Raw genomic sequence first — 22,036 nt, forward strand, 5'->3', positions numbered from 1 at the left:
GTAATTACAGGCTCTGGTGAGTGAATCTGCCCCTGCTCCCCACTGTGCACAGCCAGACCCCCTACAGTCTCAGGACTCCCCCATAGACAGTGAGGATGGCTCAGGCCCCGATTCCCCTCCTGCTGAGCCCACCCTGGCCTCCATCATGCATGCTATATAGGACTGCAAGGCCTCTCTCACTGCACAGATTGCATCAGTCCGCATGGACTTTTCTCTCCTGAAGCAAGATATGCAAAATTTAGGGGACAGAGCTGGGGAGGCTGAAGAACGTATCAGCTCCCTTGAGGATATTGTCCACCCCTTAGTTGTTACGGTGAGGGACCTAACAGGGGAAATGGCGGCACTCCGTGCCAAAATCGAATATTTTCCCTGAAAGGGCGGGGGGCTCCCACCCAGAAAAAATCCTATATAATTGGCTGAGAGACATTTTTGGTACCGACGCACCATCCTTTTCACATGTCATTGAGCGTGCCCACCGCACCCCTCCACGTCCCCCACCTTCTGGTGCACCCCCACGATCCATTATAGCAAGGATCCTCAACTTCCAAAACAAAGTTGCTATTCTGTGCCTGGCCCGGGAGAAGGGTCCACTTAAATACAATGGCAACACCATCTCAGTGTATCCCGATTTCTTCAGCTGATGTCCAGCGACAACTCACCTCCTTTGCGGCAGTGAAGGCCCGCCTGCGTAAGGAGGGCCTCTCTCCTACGCCATGCCTTTTCCCGCCAAGCTGCGCATCAGTTATGAGGGTAAAGCACACTTTGACCACAACCCCATGGAGGCTATGGCCTGGCTCAATGATCAATGCAGAGTTCTTCCTAGGCACAGGGCTGCCTAATATCTGTGGTCCTATGCCCCTGCATTCTCCTCTATGTTTGCCTTGAACTGATGAACATATGTCCATCCTTCCATTTTGGAGAACTCGTTTACCTTGATTGCACTGTCTGATCCGAATTTTCATGAAGGTATGGTACGCCTCCCTGCAATAGGCCTGGGAACTATTACTCTGTCATCTTTAATCCTAATAGACTGAACTTCCTCCTTATTAACAGGCCTATTCCCCTAAAACTTCTGCCGGTTGTTTACTCTGCAATCTACTGCATCCGCTATTGGACTGTGATGCTTTTCACCCCTACAATGCTGCTCGGGAGTCACTCTGGACTGCACTACACTCCCCATACCAGTTAGTGGCGAGGCCACGGTACAGCTCTCCCTCAGTTTAAGGAGGGCGGTTTTCGTTTTTACAGTTCAGGGATCCAAGGCTCGCTATGTTGGGGTTGGCCGAGCGGGGAGGGGGAGCAAGGGATTTTATCTAGACTTTCTGGTGTTTTTTTCTCTTTTTTTTATATGTTTTTTTTGCACTTTTTGACTCCTATGTGTTTTCTCAGGTTGCTGCCTATGGCGGACTATTAATGTTTTTTATTATTTCATTACTGTCGCATGATGTCCTGATGGCGGATCCACTCACTTTTTATACTCGTGTGCATGTATGTGCTTCAGGTGGCACGGCTTGTCTGGTCATTTATATTCTTGTATGCATGTTACTTTGTGCTCATTTACTACTGTATGTTTTACAATGGCAAAGCCCCTAAGGATAGTCTCCTGGAATACTAGAGGTCTGAATGCACCCCAGAAAAGATCCCTGATCTTTTCAGTATTAAAAATTGTCGCCCTTACATCATCTGCTTCCAAGAGACTCACCTTACAGGCTCTAAAACAAGGGCCCTAAAACGCCCGTGGTGGTCTAACTCCTATCATGAGACTCATACTAATTACTCCAGGGGGTTTTCCATCTTTCTAGCCAAATCTCTCCCGGCTGAGACGGTACAAGTTAAAACCGACCCAGACGGGCGGTTTATTGTTCTTACTTTGCAAATTTCTACTGTGACCTTACCCTGGTGACCATTTATGTTCCCCCCCCCCCCCCGATTTCGGTGGAGGTACTCTCTAGACTGTCACTTCAGCTGCTGACTAGACCCCCTGGCCCGTTACTTTATGTGGGGGACTTTAATGCTATATTAGATCCAACTATGGACCGCCTGGGTGGTGGAGGTAAACCCCATCCCTCTTTTCTAGACTGGGCATGGGTTCATGGCCTTACAGAGGTGTGGCGATGGAAACATCCGGATGTACGCCACTTTTCCTGACACTCGGATTCTCTCCACACCATGTCCAGACTGGATATGGTGTTTGCTCCCGCTGAGACCCTGCCTGTTGTCTCTGCCGTTTCATATCTGCCTAGAGGGGTTTCTGATCATGCCCCTCTCTCAGTGGACCTCCTTCTTCTCCCAGGTTCGGGATCTGCTATTTGGCGCCTGAACTCCTACTGGTTGGAGGACGAGGTAGTGCAGGGAGAATGCAGGACAGGCATCACAAACTATTGGAGGGATAATCTGGGAAAAGTAGACCCTTCCACTAAATGGGACGCATTTAAGACAACTCTGAGGGGCACTTTCATGTCCATCACAGGAACTTGAGACTGTTATGGTACGTGCTGAGTCTGCTTATGCCTCTAACCCTGCCTCCGACACGAGGGAGGCATGGTTACAGAGCCGTAGGGAGTATGAATTCCGTCTGTTAGATCTCACGCAAAAACACATGTTGCATGCCACACAAAAATCGTTTGAACATGGTAATAAAGCCAGACGTCTCTTGGCATATCTGACTAGACCTGACCATTCTCCCATTTCCATCCCACGTATCCTTACTGCTCAAGGCCCCATCAGTAACAACCCAGGGGATATCCTAGACTCCTTTTTATGCTTTTACAAAGACCTGTATACTGTAGGGTTGACTAGGATGACTCCCAATTGAATGACTACTTGGCTGACATATCTCTCCCCTCGTTGTCAACGGAGGGACATGATGTGCTGGATGCACCTATCTCGGTTGAGATAGGTGCTCACAATTTAAAGACCTTTTGTTCCCCTTTCTTATGCGAACCTATAAAAAGCTCTGGATGTCAGAATCCTCCCCCCAACAATGCGAGAGGCTTTGATTGTACTTATATTAAAACCCCGTAAGGACCCACTTAAATGCGAATCTTACCGTCCGATTTCTGTTATTAATGTGGACGTTAAGATTCTGGCCAAAATATTGGCAAACCGTTTGAACACTGTAGTCACGTCCTTGGTCAATAGTGACCAAGGGGGCTTTATCGCCGGCAGGTCCACCAGAATGAATATCTGCAGGCTATTTCATAACCTGCAATATCCACATGACTGTCCTCCCACTCGTGCTATTGTGTCTCTGGACACTTGCAAGGCATTCGTGTGGAATGGACATATCTGTTTTGGGTGTTACAGTTGTATGGCTTTGGCCCCCGTGTTGTAGCATGGATGAAACTCCTTTACACCTACCCGGTAGTTTGGGTGCGGGTCAATTCCTCTATCACTGGCCCCTTTCCGATTACTAGGGGCACACAACAGGGATGCCCGTTGTCAACCCTCTTGTTTGCCCTGGCCATGGAGCCGCTTGCGGTTCGCATTCGCTCCCCCCCCCCTCGATTAAAGGACTCCCAATTGCTAATATAGAGGAGCGCATTTCACTTTATGCGGATAACACATTGGTGTATCTGGCTGATACTAATGAATCACTTTAGGCCCTGTTGGTGGAGATTAATACCTTTGGAGACTATTCTGGCTTCCGGGTGAATTGGGATAAGTCTAGTCTTTTCCTCCTAGACGTGGCTGAGCCTCCCCTGATTCACCCAGATTCCAAGCTTCAAGTGGTATCCTCCTTTAGGTACCTTGGGGTTCTGGTGCAGACCCCTTTATCTTCATATGTCGCCATTAACTTAGATCCTCTATTGGTCCGCCTTCAGGAGCAGACCAAGCAGTGGATGGATCTGCCTCTGGATCTTATGGGGAGGGCCAACGTCCTCAAAATGATCTACCTACCGAGATTACTCTATATCCTTGCCAATTCCCTTTGCAAAATACCTAAATCTATTTTTAAACGCATAGATTCATAGTACTACTTTCCTGTGGAAGGGTGGCTCCCCCAAGGTAGCACTTGAAACACTACGGTTGCCAGCGCACTTGGCAGGCCTAGCATTTCCCAATTTCTTTCTATATTATTTGGCATCCCAGTTGGTGCACATCCACCATTTGCTGTGCCCGGTTCCGGCCAATGCCTGTACCTCCACGGAGGGAGCCATCGCATCTTCTCTGTAAACCCTACATAATATTATCTACAGCAGCCGGGTCCCTGATCGCTCTGGAACCTCCCTACTTGCCACTTCCCTTTCCTCTTTCCGTTATATTGTCACAAAAGTATCCAGGCACACCTGGCTGAAATCTCCCAACAACCCCCTGTGGTTTAACCCCAATCTGCAGGAACTATACTCCCTTCCTGATCCCAATCGCTGGTGCTCCAAGGAGGTTAAATATGTATGCCACCTGTACAATGCTCAGGGCTTTAAATCTTTTTCTCAGCTATGTTTAGACTTCGATCTACCAAGATCGTACCTATTTTATTACAACCAGTTCAGGCACGCTATCCGTGCCCAATTTGGCTCCCTGGATGATCCCACTGACCTGCCCCCGTTGGAAAAACTGCTTAGACAGCCAGATCCCACTAAACTTGTCTCCACCTATTATGCAGCCCTAATGACTGACTTTATCCCCAGGTTTCACAAAGCTCAGGTTAAATGGACCTCTCTGGACATCTCCCTGGTAGACGAGGACTAGTCAGAATTTAGTGATACGTATAAAACATCTGTTATTGCTTCCCGGGACAGCATCATACAGGTAAAAAAATTTCATCAAGCCCAGTTCGGGATAGGTTACACAAGATGGGTCTCCTGCCCTCAGCTGCCTGTTTCCGCGGCTGTGGCCAGGAGGCCGATTTCTTACACTGCTTCTGGTCATGCCCGGTAGTCCGGGACTTCTGGGAAGAAGTGGGTGCTTTCATCTCATCGGTGCTAGAACCCAAGAACTGCCTATTAGGCCGGGTACTCACGACCAAACATGTACGGTGAAAGCGGTCCGTCGGACCGTTTTCACCGTACATGCCTGCCAGAGGGCTTCTGTACGATGGTTGTACACACCATCGTACAGAAGTCCGCGCGTAAACAATACGCGGGGCGTGTCCGCGTCGTCGCCGCGACGATGACGCGGAGACGTGGGCGGGCCTGCCATTTAAAGGCTTCCACGCATGCGTCGAAGTCATTCGACGCATGCGAGGGACGGTGGGCGCCTGGACATGTACGGTAGGTCTGTACTGACGACCGTACATGTCCGAGCGGGCAGGATTCCAGCGGACGGTTTTAAAACAAGTCCAGGAATATTTTCCCGCTGGGAAAAGGCCCGGCGGGCAAATGTTTGCTGGAATTCGGCCCGCTCGCGCCTACACACGACCAAACATGTATGCTGAAACTGGTCCGCAGACCAGTTTCAGCATACATGTTTGGTCGTGTGTACGTGGCCTTAGGCATTTTTGGCGAATTACACCTATCATCACATGCCAAGAGACTGCTCCGTATACTCTTCTTCTATGTTAAAAAATCTATTTTACTGTCCTGGAAAGGCGCACAGACCTCTCTGAAATCCCTCTTGTTAAAAATTATTAATGATGCTATCCCACTGTATAAACTTACTTTTGAACTCTGCAAACGGAACAAAACCTTCCACAAAATTTGGGGTAGATGGTTGGCTAGTCCGCTAACCCTCTCCCAGCACTGATTGTACTACTCTTGCTTGACCAGTGATGGGCCATGCCTCAGGGATCTCTAATGTCTGGACCTCAGCTTTTGCTATATCCCGGTATTATACCTGAGCCTTTTACCACTGTGCCTACTTTATATTTTGCACTGATGTCAGTTTTTTTTCTATGTTTGAGTGTATTGCCTAACGTTTATGACCAGGTTGTCTGGTGGTATTGTTGTTGTTTTTTTGTATGCTTCTTTCTGTTTGTTGGTTTGTCTTAAACTTAAAATAAAGTAAGATTTCTACAATGAAAAATTATAAATTTCAAAACTATAGGCTTCCTGCGTAGTAGATTACAGTTACTTATTAATATATAGCGGTCTTTTCCAGATGATGGTTAACAGTTTATTGGTAAATTATCATAAGTCCCAGAAGGCTAAAAAAAATAACATTTTTAAATCTTTACTCCACTTATTCGGTTTTGTGGATAGACAAAATTGTCTTTTCTTCTCTATTCTTTTACTAAACAGCCAGAATGCAGCCTGCTTTTTATTTTTTAGTTACAAGACGGGTTTAGCACTATAGCCTACTCCAAGTAATTAAATCAATCCTTTGTACTTACCGTATTCTCCTCTAGTGACGGTACGCGATCTGATTATATGCTTCATGCATATTCAAAGTGAGTTACTGACAGCTCTTTAATGAGCTCTTACTTAATCGGGGTGAACAATGTTCATCTTGTTTTGTTTTTTTTTGTTTTTTTTTTCCTTTGTTTTTTTTTTCTTTCCCCTCATTACATTAGCACAGAGAACATTTGGGGTAGGAAATAAAACACTGCCCATTATTTTATATATACTGTGTATGTGTGTATATATTTGTGTGTATATATATGTATATATATATATATATATATATATATATATATATATTCTATATGTATGATATACACACTTTATGCTTTTTAATAGCGAGGTAGAAAGATTTAATGAATAGGACTGAATTGGCTAAAAGCAGACACAGGAGACATGACATGCATCCAGTGCGGTAGTACTAGGTGATACTGTATGTGCTTCAGCAAGCCGTATTGTCAGTTTAGCTGGTTATTACCATCACAGTTCATTTTTCGTTTGTTAAAAACAAAGTAAACAGCCCATTCCTTAGGATTGATGTCACAGCTGGCATGAGTTCTCTATTTAAGACACTTGGCATTAAACTTTGTCTTTCAATCTCTGTGGGCAAACTTGTTTCTATAAATTATGACATTGCACAGATAAGAGTGTTTTCAAACGTTTTATCCCCCCTTAGGTCCCTGTCTACATGGATTTTGCAAGATAAGAAATTAGATTTTTCTGAATTATGTTTTCTGGTCGGGGTTGATTTTGACTTGTAATTAAATTCAAGGAGTATGTTTTCTGTCATGTCTCCAGAGGGCAACTGTATACCAGTGCCCATGTAGTTATCCAGAATGCTTGAGACTTGCTCTTTCTTACAATAGTTGTAAAGGGATGCAGCTTTTTTCATATTACCCAACAGGGACTGATCATGTGATTATAGTAGGCCAAACACTGAGCATGTTGTGGATGTTACCAGAATAACCAGGTTTGGATCTACATAGTTGGAGCAAGCAACAGTCATCAATGAGGTTTGCAGAAATCTATGTAATATATATAATATTTAATTGATGGTTTTTGTAAAGGAAAAAAAATCAGCCTTTTTATACTTAATCTGACTAATGAGACCCAACCTACCAACTGAGTGTCTCTGTTCTGATATTCTTTCTGTGAAGTTTTCTAATCTGTTGGCTATATCCAGTGCTACATTTACTTTCTAAATGGCCTCCAATCTGAAACCTTCAAAAATACAGGACAGCTGTTCTTTGGTTCAAGCAATAAATTCCTCTGAACCTGCTACATCCTTACCATTTTGTAGACAGATAAATTGTACAACACATAATTGTTTAATCTAGCTGCAAAGGTGATTGAAATGTAAATAGAGCGGACTGATTTAGCATGGCATGTGTGTTTCCTGGAAACCTTTAAAAGTTCCCTAATTGCTTTTAATAGAGTCAAATATTAATGGGTTTTATTAACCTTCCACGCATTACCCAAAATTAAAGTTTTGATTTTAAAACCAAGCTTGCTACCCAAAAAATAAAGGCATTTTTCTGTTAACCTAGTATAATGCAAGATCGCTATATAATTTGGCTTGAAATTTATGGAAAGTTTTCTACACATATGCTTCTTTGTTCAGTTTTTGCACATGAGTTGGCCTATATCACATTTGATTGGATACTTAACCCAAAGGAAATGTATGAATATCTCATGTTTGTAGGCCCTCATTAGGCCAATTATGGACATATAGTTATAGAAATTTTGCATTATGGAGTAACTAGTATGTACTTTCTAACAACAACTGAATCACACTTGCATCCTTCCTAAAATTTCTTCCACTTCTTTTGCACTTGTGCCTATTGCTGTTAAAGCACTAAGAACAGACAGATTCCATTGTTAAACTGATTTAAATAATTTGTATAGAGAATTTCAGATTTGTTCTTGGCTTTGCTCCATTGTGTAGAGGGCATTGTTTATCCTTTATGTCCTTTCAGTAAATGTCACCAGTAAATGGTATGGTGACCCTCTTCCTCTGTACCTTCTACAGGGTGTTAATGAGGACATCAAATCATAGCAATACACTAGGGACCTATTGTCAGTCATGGCTTCTACACAAGTAAATATTCCCAACAGTTTTTTCACCAGTTGAATATCGTGTCATAGTCTCACTATTTACAATACGATGCACATCATTTTGCTTATAAACAGAGCCAAGGATAAATTCACGGAAAAAAAACAAGCTTACTTACCGACCAGCTTGCAGACAACCAAATAAACCTGTCTAACACTATGCATTAAAAGCAGGGGTTTAGTCTGCATGCATTTGCAAATGCATGCGTAAGCCACAGAGCCTCGCCACGGCACCCTGGTATCTGTGGTCCCTAACACTAACTTATAAGTGTCTCCACATTGGAAGCACATGCATTCTGATGGATAGGTGGATTTATCTTTGGTTCTGTTTATATCTTATGTTGCCCTCCAATGCTACTAACTACAATGGCAAGTTATAAATGGGGGCAGTGGCGCCTTCTTTGTGTCAAAGATAATTTGCTTACCTGTTCTGTTTTACTACGCTTATAATTTATTTAGCATATGAGCGTAGCTGGGGAAATTGCAATAATCTATTGGGCAAGGGCTAGTCAATGAATGAAGTAAATTTGCGGGTTGGTCCTATGCAGTAAAAGCAAAAGTCATCATCGGCACAGTTTTTTTTGTTTGTTTATGTATACATTAATTTTATCTTGAGTGCTTTGGGTTTGAATCCTATTATTTAAACTGATTCATTTTGAATAGTTCAAGTAAAACTTCTCATATCCAGCCATATCTACATTCACTTAGCAAAACTATATTTAGGCTTTGCAGGATAACTATCTGTTGTGTCAGTAATTTTTTGACCATTTGGGCCACATATACAGCATTTTGGGGATCTGTATTTAAACAAAAAAATACTCAGATAACCATATAACAACTAGAGCTTTACCAAGATGTAGATAGGAAAAAACGGACTCCCTGTGCATTTGGGTAGTATTAAGCCTGCAGGTGCCACACTTGCTCATCACACTTTGCAGTTTTGGGAACAAGTTAGTTGGGGAAAGTCAGAGAAGGGTGACCAAACTGAGAAATGGACCTCAGCTATAGGGAAAGATTAGATAAACTGATTTCTTTCTCTTGAGCAGAGGAGATTAAGGGGGAATTTGATTTCCATGTATAAAAACATGTGGTACATGTAGTAAGTTTGTTGCAGTTATTCAATTTGAGGTCATTACACAGGATAAGGGGGCACTTTTTACGTTTGGAGGAAAATAGGTTTAACCTCCACGTACATAATGGCTTCTTCACAGTACGAACTGTGAAAATGTGGATAAAACTCCCTCAAGTCTTGGCCAGCAGAATTGATTGTTTTAAAAAAGAGCTGGATGCGTCCCTAAATGTACAGGATATAACTGAATATTAAAATTTTTAGGTAATAATGCCAGAGATTGTTAATCCAGGGAATATCCAGTTGCCTTATAGGATCGGGAAGGAATTGTTCCCTTGCTGCAGCAAATTGGACCATGCTTTAGAGGGCTTTTTTTCTTTTCTCGGATTACCTGTGTCTATAGGATTCTGAATATAAGAGTTTTCCATTAATTTAGTCATTTTTTTATTGTTTGAACTATAGATGAACTAGTGTCTTTTTTCAGTCTTGCTAGCCATTTAAACTATGTCTTAGGCCTCGTACACACGACCAGGTTTCTCGGCAAAAAACAGCAAGAAACTTGCTGGGAGATATTTTTTTGCCGAGGAAACCGGTCGTGTGTACATTTTCGTCGAGAAACTGGACGAGCCAAAAATAAAGCATGTTCTCTATTTCCTTGACGGGAATGGAGAAAATTGGCTTGTCGAGTTTCTCGATGGCTTCACAAGGAACTCGAAGAGCAAACTGATGTGTTTCGCCCGTCGAGTTTCTCGGTCGTGTGTACGAGGCCTTACTTCTCTTAGTCGTCTCTCTTGTTTTCTCTCTTGTGAAGGTTCTTTTGGTCCTCCACAGAAGTTTCCTACAAGATGACTGGATTCATTTTTATTATCTGCTGGTACCTCAAAGAATAGTAGTCTAAACAAAAAGTTAGTTTTTATGAACAAAGCTGTTTATATCTGTAAGATGCACATTATAATCAAATCACTTGCTCTTGTAGAGCTTGCTCTTCCAGATAACTGGAATTGTTGTCTCTGCCAGCCCTGCTTTAATATTTTCGGGGGAGGGAGTCATGCTCTCCTTGTTCCCACACCCATATTTGACATGCTGAGAAGGAGGGGCTTTATTATGCATAAGAATTTATATGTTCATCAGTATCCTAAAGCATGTCGTTTTGAATATCATATTTATTTGAAAGCAGTTAGTATTTATAAGTGGTGGGAAAGGGGCTGCTTGCGGAAATATGTTGCCATCCAAAAATATCTCACTGGTTCAACATGCTGATCACTTATTTTATTTTCATCCTTCTTTTAGCTTATATTTACTCAGTCCATAAGTCCACATTTTCTTGGAGTCTTAACCAAACATCAGTGACATGCTTTAGTCCAGTCTTTTTTGATTTATCCCATATTTACAAAGAGATCTGACCGGGTGTTTTAACATTCATTAAGTCCGCCATCCTTCATCTGGGGTTTTACTGAAGAACATTTTCATAGATGACAGATTATACATTTTGATTAACCCCAGAGCCTAAGTATATAGCAAATAGCTTGTTAAATCAAGTATTGTCCAGGGAAGCCATCTGTTTGTCTAGTATTGAGAGCCTTTTCTTATCTGTTATTAGTTATTGACAAAACATTATCAGGCAGGATTTCATGCCTTTCCCCCCAGCTTTGGAATACCGAGGGAGTAAAGCAAGAGAGCGGCATTGCTTTATATTTATAGGCTGCACATACGCTGGTACTGATGATGCAGATAAAACGCTGCAGAGGAAAATTGTCTGGATATCTGTATACAAAGGATTGTGTCTACAACACTGAACATATAAATTAAGTGTCCTACAGAATATTACATCCTCCACCTCTGCTGTAAGCATCTCCTATTTAGTTGTTTGCACACCCGAGATTTTCAGTGTTAGCATCTATGTTTACTTTTTGTTTTGAAATCCTTCTTCAAGTATATTAGGCTTATCTATTTGCTCTGTGTTCTATAAGCCTGTAGATCAGGGGTTGACAAATTTGCTTGGAATCTAGGAGCCAGCTAAAAAAGTAAGGAGCCAGAAAACGCGCCCCGTCGCGACGAGCTTGCGCGCAGAAGCGAACACATACGTGAGCAGCGACCGCACATGTAAACGTTGTTCAAACCACACATGTAAGGTATCGCCACGATTGGTAGAGCGAGAGCATTAAATTCTAGCACTAGATCTCCTCTGTAACTCAAAACATGCAACCTGTAGAGTTTTTTAAATGTCGCCTATGGAGATTTTAAAGGGTAAAAGTTTGACGCCATTCCACGAGCGGACGTAATTTTGAAGCGTGACATGTTGGGTATCAATTTACTTGGCGTAACATTATCTTTCATTATATATTAAAAAAAAATGGGGATAATTTTACTGTTGTCTTATTTTTTAATTAAAAAAAGTGTAATTTTTTTCCCCAAAAAAGTGCGCTTGCAAGACCGCTGCACAAATACGGCATGACAGAAAGTATTGCAACGATCGCCATTTTATTCTCTAGGGTGTTAGGATAGAAAAATATATATAATGTTTGGGGGTTCTAATTAGAGGGAAGAAGATGGCAGTGAAAATAGTGAAAAATGACATTAGAATTGCTGTTTAACTTGTAATGCTTAACTTGTAATACCAACGACCACCACCAGATGGCGCCAGCTTACACATCTGGTGGTAATAACTTGTAATACCAACGGCTCACCACCAGATGGTGCCAGCTCACAAAAAAAAAAAAATTTTTTTTTTTTTTTTGCCCCCCCTTCCAAGCCAAGTCGCCAGGACCCTATTTCTAGTCGCCATGGCGACCTGGCGCCCGGGATTTGTCGACCCCTGCTGTAGATATATCGTTCTATATATAAGGGGTCCATAGAAGATGGTCACCAGTTATTCCAGCCCGCTTCACTAAGTTAAGGGTTGCCTATAATGTTGATTTAAAGGCAAATAAAATAGGCTGTTCAGTTTGCCATGAATTTTCCCCAGAGCTTAGTGAATATGGTGAAATTTCACTTTGCAAAGAATACCCAATCATGTTTAAGGAACATAAAACAAAAGCATTTTTGCTTGCACATGATTGGATGATGGAAGTCAGCAGAACATCACCCCTTTTTTCTAAGCTCTGGAGAATACGACCCCCTTCCTCAAATGCACCCTTGTTTATTGGTTTGAGAGGCTTAGAGCATTGCAGTTAGGCATTGGGGGTGATGTTGGATTTTGAGATATGGGGGTCAGATTTTAAGGCTTGAAACAGGTGTTGCATATTGAGTCCCATCACGTTGTTCTGAGCGATAGAACAGGGTACTAAGCATCTCATGCTTCCCTTTAGCAGTCAAGCTCACATAAAGTACTTTATCACTAACTGCTTATAATATAACTAAAACCACCCTTTAAAACATGGGTGTCAAACTCCATTTCATTGCGAGCTGCATTAGCAGTATGGTTGCCCTAAAAGGACCAATTGTATGTGTGGTGTGATACGTAAAAAGGGCTTGGTTCAAGAGTACATGATGTACAGAGTGCAGAACTCAGGATTATTCTATGTACAGAGTGCAGAGTCCAGGAGTGCGCTGTATACAGAGTCCAGGATTCAGGAGTGCATTACGTATAATCAGGGATGTGCTGTGTACAGAGTGCAAGGTTTAGGGGTGCGCTATGCACAGTGTGCAACACCAACCCCCTCCCCGACGCTTCCTTGCATCTCTCTCCTATCTTGCCTGACTCTAGTACCTCCCTTTTGTAGGCAGCTTTGCCTCACCTTGCTGGCAGCGGAAGCGGAGAGTGAAAGTTGGAGGTGGCACATTCCGGCTGCAAAACTGGGTGCGCGAGGACCACGTGACAAGTCCTGGAGGGCCGGATTTGATCCGCGGGCCTTGTGTTTGACATATGTGCTTTAAAGGATAAAAAATACCTACCAGACAGCAGTGCCCTAAAACATTGCAGTATAGCTAATCTATAGCTAGCTGCTTCTGGTATCTCATACTTGAAAAAAATATATGAAATGTGGCAAAGATGGAAGCTTTGTTGTGAATGAGACCCAGTGCAAGCCGTTCTATCTTTTGGTGTTGGAGCTTTGTGACTTTATCTCATTAGCAATTCAGACCTGAACAATGTAACTAAATTGCGGTTTATTTATTTATTGTACACATACACCTTTGGGGCAGTATATCTGCAGCGAAGTCCTAGGACAGTAAAAAAAACACAGAGAACACAGAGAAGGGCCCTTTCACATGTGTCCATAAGCTCAGCGGGGATCCTCCGTAAAATCCCCGCTGAGCCGTCAGCTGACAGGGCGGTCCCGCACACTGTGCAGGGACCGCCCTGTCTTTCCTCCGCTCTCCCCTATGGGGTGATCGGATGAACACAGACCGTATGTCCGTGTTCACCCGATCTGATCCGCCAGACGGAAGAAAAATAGGATTTTCTTCCGTCCGAAAAATCGGAGCTTTGCGGAGACGGGTGATTACGGGTGTCAGCGGATGTCATCCGCTGACACCCGCAATCACATAGGGACAAATGTATGTCCCGTTTTCATTTGCAACTAATGGATGAAAATGCGGACATACGGTCCCCACATGTGAAAGGGGCCTAACTGTTAAGATTGTACTGTTCGAAGTATTAGCGAAGGGATGTTAAACAAAACACTTTTGTGAGAAGACTGATAGAATGAGATATGCCCTGACTTAAAGGGGTTGTAAAGGCAAAAAAAAAATCAGTAAATAGCTTCCTTTACCCTACCTTATGCTTCGCTTTTGCTTTTAAATGTCCTTACTTCTTCTGAGAAATCCTCACTTCCTGTTCTTCTGTCTGTAACTACACAGTAATGCGAGGCTTTCTCCCTGGTGTGGAGTGTCGTGCTCGCCCCCTCCCTTTAGAGGGAAGGGGGCGAGCAGGAGAGTCAGCTCCTTTCTCTATCTGCAACATAGAGAGTGTCCTTACTCTCCTGCTCGCCCCCTGCCCCCTCAAGGGAGGGGGCGAGCACGACACCCCACACCAGGGAGAAAGCCTTGCATTACTGTGTAGAGTTACAGACAGAAGAACAGGAAGTGAGGATTTCTCAGAAGAAATAAGGACAATTAAAAGCAAAATCGTAGGATGAGGTAAGTGAAGGAGGACTGCACTAAGGTAAAGGAAGCTATTTAGGAAAAACATTTTTTACCTTTACAACCCCTTTAAATGCCCACATGCTAGTTCTGGGGTAGTGTCTTCTCTGATATGAAGCTTAACTGCTTGCCGACCAGCCGCTGCAGTTTTACGGCGGCAGGTCGGCTCTGCTGTGCGAGATCACGTATATCTACGTCATCTCGCCGAGCAGCAAATAGGGGCACGCACACCCCCCGCTCGCCCCTGACGCCAACGCACGTGCCTGGCGGGTGTGATCACCGCCGGGCACCCGCGATCGCTCACTACAGAGCGAGAACCTGGGAGCTGTGTGTGTAAACACACAGCTCCCGGTCCTGTCAGGGGGAGAAATGCCTGACCGTCTGTTCATACAATGTATGAACAGTGATCAGTCATTTCCCCAAGTCAGTCCACCCCCCCTTCAGTTAGAACACACCCAGGGAACATACTTAACCCCTTCCTCGCCCCCTAGTGTTAACCCCTTCCCTGCCAGTGGCATTTTTATAGTAATCAATGCATTTTTATAGCACTGATCGCTATAAAAATGCCAATGGTCCCAAAAATGTGTCTGAAGTGTCCGTCCCTAATGTCGCAGTACCGATAAAAATCGCTGATCACCGCCATTACTAGTAAAAAAAAAAAAAAATTATAAAAATGCCATAAAACTATCCCCTATTTTGTAAACGCTATAACTTTTGCACAAACCGCTTATTGCGATTTTTTTTTTTACCAAAAATATGTAGAAGAATACGTATCGGCCTAAACTGAGGAAAAACAATTTTTTTATATACCGTATTTATCGGCATATTACACGCACAGGCGTATAACACGCACCCTAACTTTAAGAAGGAACTTTCAGGAAAAAAACTTTCCACAGCCCCCTGCGTATAACACGCAGACACAGTTTACCCTCTATTTTAAGGGTAAAAAAGTGAGTGTTATACGCCAATAAATACAGTATATTTTTGGGGGATATTTATTATAGCAAAAAGTAAAAAATATTCATTTTTTTCAAAATTGTCGCTCTATTTTTGTGTATAGCGCAAAAAATAAAAACCGCAGAGGTGATCAAATACCACGAAAACAAAGCTCTATTTGTGGGGAAAAAAGGATGCCAATTTTGTTTCGAAGCCACATCGCACGACCTCGCAATTGTCAGTTAAAGCGACGCAGTGCCGAATCCCAAAAAGTGCTCTGGTCTTTGACCAGCAATATGGTCCGGGGCTGAAGTGGTTGATAGGTAAAGTGTCACTGGAGCAAAGCTAGTATATGATCCATGAATGGCTGCTTCCATCAAAGGCTAACATCCTAGGGTTTCCATGGTAAACCACATGAAAGCTCATAGGACTAAAGTAGTCTGTAAACACATCCTTCAAAACCTGCACCATTGAGGAACCAGTAAAGAGTCTCTCTTCCCTCCTCTATCACACTAATATGTTTTATACTTACTAGTAAAGTACAGGGGCATGTTAAAATGTGCAAACCTTGCAGGCCTAAGTGTAATAATTACATTGTTGTGTATTATTTCAGGTCTGTACACAGAGGAAGAGGAGACACTGATGCAGGAATGGTTCATGCTTGTGAACAAGAAAAATGCCTTGATTCGGAGAATGAACCAGCTTTCCCTTCTGTAAGTATATCGTTTATCTCTCTTTCATGAAACAATGCAGCTTATCCCATATGCACAGCAGTTTCTGCACCCCAGCATAACTGATGTCTACCTGGGAGGCTTTCTGCCCTCCAGTGATGTTGGCGCCAGACAGACGTTGTTTGGCCCTTTGAATTTCTACTTTGAGTGACACAAATAAGCGTAAGTAGGTTGATGATTTTGCGACTGCACCCGTCACTCTACCTGTGTATCTCTGGGAAACCAAAACTCACTTCGACAACGTCAGTTCCACCTTTCATTGTTACCAGTTAGTTCCTGTTCGGTTAGACACTCAGGAGCTGGATTATCACAAGCTACTAACAAGCATTGGTGACCTAGTAAGTTCCCTGCTAGCTAAGTTAGGACATGTTTGGGAAGCGTGAGATTGACCCTCGGAGGGGGGGGATTAACAGCAAGAGAAAGTAAAATCTGCAGAAATGATTGAAGATTATTTACTTTGCATTGTAAATGAATGTATGTATATGTGGAGAGAGCTCAATAGGTAGATCGATACCCTAAGCTGTAAAATAGAATGATAGAAGAGAGGTCACAGAGGACTTTCATGGTCAAATAGACACATTACCTCATAGTCCTATGCTTATATAAATGTCATGGGCTCTATGTTGACCTATAATATCATTACAGATCATGATTCACAGATTGAACAAACATTATTGCTGGGGTTATACGATATATCAGTGTACCCTATTTTTAATTGGCTGCTGCAGGAAGAATAAAAGAGCAAGGACTTAAAAGGATTGTGATTCGCAACCTGTCATCTAGCCCGGGCATCGGCTTGTATGCATGTACATGCAAGCAAGTAGGCAATCTGTGGCCTGTCTGGGGATCCTTCATTCAATCGCCTCTAGACATGGCACTTAGCATAGGTCAATGAAGTAAACGTTGCACATTTCTTCAAGACACAAAGTTCGTTCTTCCTTATTTTTATACTGCAAAAGTAAGCACTCTTTCTTTCACCATCATAAACGCTGACTATAAATTGCATCAGGGAAAGACATTAAAGCGTAGTTCCGCTTGCAAAAAAAAATAATTAAAAGGTCAGCAGTTACAAATACTGCAGCTGCTGACTTTTAAAATAAGGACACTTTCCTGTCCAGGGCGCCCGCGATGTCCTCACCCGAAGCCGGCCTGTCCCTCAGCTTCGGGTGAAGGTGCGGCATCTTAAGTAAGGGAATCAGGAAGTGAAGTCTTGCGGCTTCACAGCCTGTTTCTCTACTGCACATGCGCAAGTTGGGCTGCGCGTTCTGACTGATCCTTGGTGTCTTCTGGGGCCTGTGTGTTTTCCAGAAGACAGTGTAGGGGGAACGAAGGAGGGGCCGAACATGGCGTATATCGCCGCGAATACTGCAGCGATTTTTCGCTGCATGTGGGAGCAAATACATGTATTAGACAGGTATCTGTTTCCCTCTCTCCCTGAAAGGTGCCAAATGTGACACCGGATAGATGCGAGGAACCGGATAAGTGGAAGTTCCATTTTTGGGTGGAACTTCCGCTTTAACATGAATCATGTGACATACTTTCCCAAAATATGTTTTTTTTTTTCTGCAGGTGTGACGTCTGCATTCTCATTGCATGGATATATGTTAAAACCACTATACTATATATTTATGGCAGCCTTATTTTGTATGCTCCAAACGAAATCATGCAAAATGAAGGGAAAATGTTCTGGACAGCCGCACTCCAAAAATGAATTGCTTTTATTGTAAAATAAAAAAACACACAGAATACATGCCACAGCAAACGGGGTACAAGCTGACGCGTTTCACACCAAACCTTAGTGCTTATTCACTTAGCTATGAATAAGCACTAAGGTTTGGTGTGAAACGCGTCCGCTTGTACCCCGTTTGCTGTGGCATGTGGCATGTATCCTGTGTGTTTTTTGATTTTACAATAAAAGCAATTAATTTTAGGAGTGCGGCTGTCCAGAAAATGCATTGCCAGCACCCGTGGCTTTGGATCTGATGAGGAAACTCTTGATTGGTATCCTGGAGCGGTGATTTCTTCTAAATCAGTATGGTTGTTTTACCAAAAGAGTATAGCAGCAAAAGTGAATAAGGTGAAGCTTTTTTTTTTTTTTTTAAATAAAGTGTTTTTTTTTCATGCACATTAGATGTCACAGCTTCACTGTTCTCACTAAGCTAAGTGAAAATTCACTTTTTAAAGTTAAAATTCACTTCACTTATTAAATGAGGTGAAGCTGTACTGACTTAAATCATCCAAAGAAAAAGAGCCGCTGCTCCAGGTGTATGATTATTACCTGAGGTGGAATATCTCGTAGAGTGCCACCCCCGGCCCGCCTCTGTAGGAAACTTGTAAGAAAAGAAATGGCTGCACATCCAGGAATTCCGATTGCCTTTTATTGTTCAAAGTCATAACACCAACACAAGGTCACGTAGACGCATTTCACACAAACATCTTGTGCTTAATCATCACCAATGATTAAGCACAAGATGTTTGTGTGAAACGCGTCTACGTGACCTTGTGTTGGTGTCTTTGGTGTTATGACTTTGAACAATAAAAGGCAATCGGAATTCCTGGATGTGTAGCCATTTCTTTTCTTACGACTTAAATCATCCAATTGTGTGCAGGGAAAAAATACATTATTTTTTTTTTTTAGAATTTTCCTTTCATGTAATTAGGTATTCTTTGAGTTTTTGAGGTATGTGAGTTTTCACTTCTCTACACCTCATTCACTAAGCTAAGTGAAACTTCCTTTTGTAAAGTAAAAATGCTCGGCTTTACTAATTCAACCTCACTGGCTCATTAGGAATGTTTAAATAATATTGACTTCTATGGTAGTTGGTATGTAATGATTTAATAACGACGCCATATTTACTGCAGCCAATGCAGAGGCTCCTCTTGGTTTGTGTATCATTTGTGTGAAGTGGCTTAATGCATTAGAGAAAAGTCAGTTATGAGTTCCCTAAATCAATGTTCACTAAAGGTCCCTTTAAGTGTTTAATGATTTAGTAATTAACATATTGATGAACTTAGTGTTTTTTCTTCTCTCTCAACTTGCCTATAGGGAAAAAGAACATGACCTAGAGAGACGATTTGAGCTACTGAATAGAGAGTTGCGAGCCATGCTTGCGATAGAAGGTAAGATGCAATAAGAGGGGGGAAATTAACATTTTCAGTGCCATATTTAATGAGACTTTCAAATTCATAAGTACAGATGCACTGTTTTCCTCAGCAAATGTTCAGTTTATTTTGCACAGATCAGCGTGCGACCAACGCATTACAGTAATCATTGAGGATTTGTTCCTTTCTAATGATTAATAATCTTGAGGATCATTTGCGATGTAAAGCCCGCAATGATACGTGGTGTTTGTATTCACATCCAGTAGAGTTCAGGAGGCGCCCTGCCATCTGCTAGTATTCTGTTGCTGAGCCCCAAACATCCTCTGAATGATAAAAAATGTCAGCTGCTCCATATTGACCTCTCAGTCTGTCAGTGGGTAATTTCTTCTTTCACCTGATAAGGTTCCTGATCCATATTCAATCAATTGTAATTAGTTTGAGGGACTTTCATGGATGCTGAAAGATTGTATGAAATAAATGGCGCAATATACAGTATGTCAGGAAAGGAGATGAAGAGTCAATGCGCTCTCATAGACAAATGCTGCAGGCTGTCATTATGCCACATTCCACTTTCCCATCTATGAACACATTTGTTGGCCCAGGTGTGGCCTTCAACCAGTCTGAACTGCAACTTTATTTAAAGCAAACCTGTGCTTAATCTATCCAGTGCAAAACAACAGGTTCATTGCACTTGCCTCCCTCCCCAGAATTGCATAATCACCTTTCCTTCATTCTGCCACAATTCTGTTCAGCTGCCAGCAGAATGCCCACTACGTCAGGGTATAGGGGGGTCATGAGACTCACTACATGTTAAAGGCGCAAGACCAAATACCAGTGCTGACACAAGGGGAAAGTCCATAGCTTTATGTAAGGAATGAATTAAGCAGCTTGCACAGTCTGGATTCACCTGCTTCCAACAGCTGAACATAGAGGTGAAAAAATGAAGAAATCGCGAGTATGTGATTCATGGAAGAGAGGACTAAAGCAACGCCTTTACTTTGCTTTGCATGGGAAGAACAATCGTATAAGCAGTAAACAAATAAGTGAATGAAAAGGGCAGAGGGTAAACAAGCTGCTTGAAATTATACATGTTTTAGTGTAATTTGGGGGAAAAAAATACATTGCAGAGACTCACTCCATGTCCAACAACTGTCTCTCCTGGTAAGTTTAAAGTGGTTGTAAACTCTATAAAAAATAAATAAAAAAAACAACCTGCAAGACAAAGGCATAATGAGATAGTATATATTGCATAATAGCTCATTATGAAATACTTACCTTAGAGCGAAGCTGTTTCACCGTTCCCTGTACACCGCTGTGACCGGCGACGTGTCTCCCGGAGTTATTTCCAGGTTCACAGGAGCCGCAACGACATCACTCCCTCGCACGGGTGCCCCCGGTCATAGCACAGCTACTGAAGAAACGCCACAAGCAAGCCATTTTTTCAGTGCGCATGTGCACATCATGGCACATGCAATTACAGTGAATATCTCCTAAACGGTGCAGGTTTAGGAGATATTCATGTGCCTACAGGTAAGGCTTATTATAGGCTTACCTGTAGTGGTAGTAAAGGGTTTACAACCACATTAAAGTGGTTGTAAATGTATTTTTTTTTTTTTAATCTTAGTGCATAATATGCATTAAGATAAAAAGCCTTCTGTGTGCAGTCTGCCTCAGCCCCCCCCCCCCCAATACTTACCTAAGCCCCATTTCGATCCAGCGAAGTTGCACGAGAGACTCTGCTCTTTCTCCTCATTGGCAGAGGCAGCAGTGAAGCGCCATTGGCTCCTGCTGCTTTCAATCAAAATCAGTGAGCCCATTAGGGGACAGAGAGGGCGGGGCCAGGCCATGGCTCTGCGTCTGAATGGACACACAGATGCGGCTCAGTTCGTTGTACCCCCATAGCAAGCTGCTTGCTGTGAGGACACTCAATAGGAGGGAGGGGCCAGGAGCACCAAAGAGGGACCTAAGAAGAGGAGGATCTGGGCTGCTCTTTGCAAAACCATTATACAAAACAGGTAAGTAGAATTTTTATTTTTAACAACAAAAAAAAAATAGACTTTAGAATCACTTAAACAATGAATGTAAGCTGCTATTTCTTCAATAGTAGCTTGAGGTCTTTAGGCAAATGAGGAGTCTGCACTGATTGTATATATAGATCAGCGGTCCCCAACCCTGGACCGGTACTGTCTGTTAGGAAACAAGCCACACAGCAGGAGGTGAGTGGCAAGCGAGCAAAGCTTTGTCTATATTTACAGTCACTCCCCATAGCTTGCAATCCCACCTGAACTCCGCCTCCTACCAGATCTGTGGAAGCATTATTCTCATAGGATTGTGATCCCTACTGTGAACTCACACGTGGGGGATCTAGGTTGCGTGCTCTTTATGAGAATCAAATGCCTGATGAACTGAGGTGTAGCTGAGGCGGTGATGCTAGCACTGGGGAGCAGCAGCAAATACAGATTATCATTAGCTGAGAGGTTTGACTGCACAGAGACCATAATAAATTGATTGCTTGCAGACTCCTATCAAAACCCGAACAGTGAGTGACAAGTGACAGTTAAGCTGCATCTGGTGACGGGCTTTATAGTGACAAGTGGGCAACTTACTTCAATTGTAAAGCTGCATATTGTGCATCCCATTTACCTAGTTGCAACAAAACAAGCTCAGGGCTCCCACTTATTCTGCATTATGGTGAGTTGTATAAGTATTTCATTATTTATTACAAT

At 42.7% G+C, this 22,036-nt stretch overlaps 1 protein-coding gene across 5 annotated transcripts in view; it reads left to right on the forward strand.

Annotated features, from left to right (window-relative positions):
* EHBP1 (EH domain binding protein 1) overlaps positions 1–22,036 on the forward strand; it is a 636,728-nt gene that overhangs the window by 568,924 nt on the left and 45,768 nt on the right. For all 5 annotated transcript variants that reach the window (XM_040351212.1, XM_040351213.1, XM_040351215.1 and 2 more), the window contains 2 exons: positions 16,091–16,190; positions 19,255–19,328. In XM_040351212.1, the coding sequence (XP_040207146.1) occupies positions 16,091–16,190; positions 19,255–19,328 (174 nt within the window). The remainder of the gene's footprint in view (positions 1–16,090; positions 16,191–19,254; positions 19,329–22,036) is intronic.

The sequence above is a fragment of the Rana temporaria genome, chromosome 4, assembly GCF_905171775.1.
Source record: "Rana temporaria chromosome 4, aRanTem1.1, whole genome shotgun sequence".
Taxonomy (NCBI): domain Eukaryota; kingdom Metazoa; phylum Chordata; class Amphibia; order Anura; family Ranidae; genus Rana; species Rana temporaria.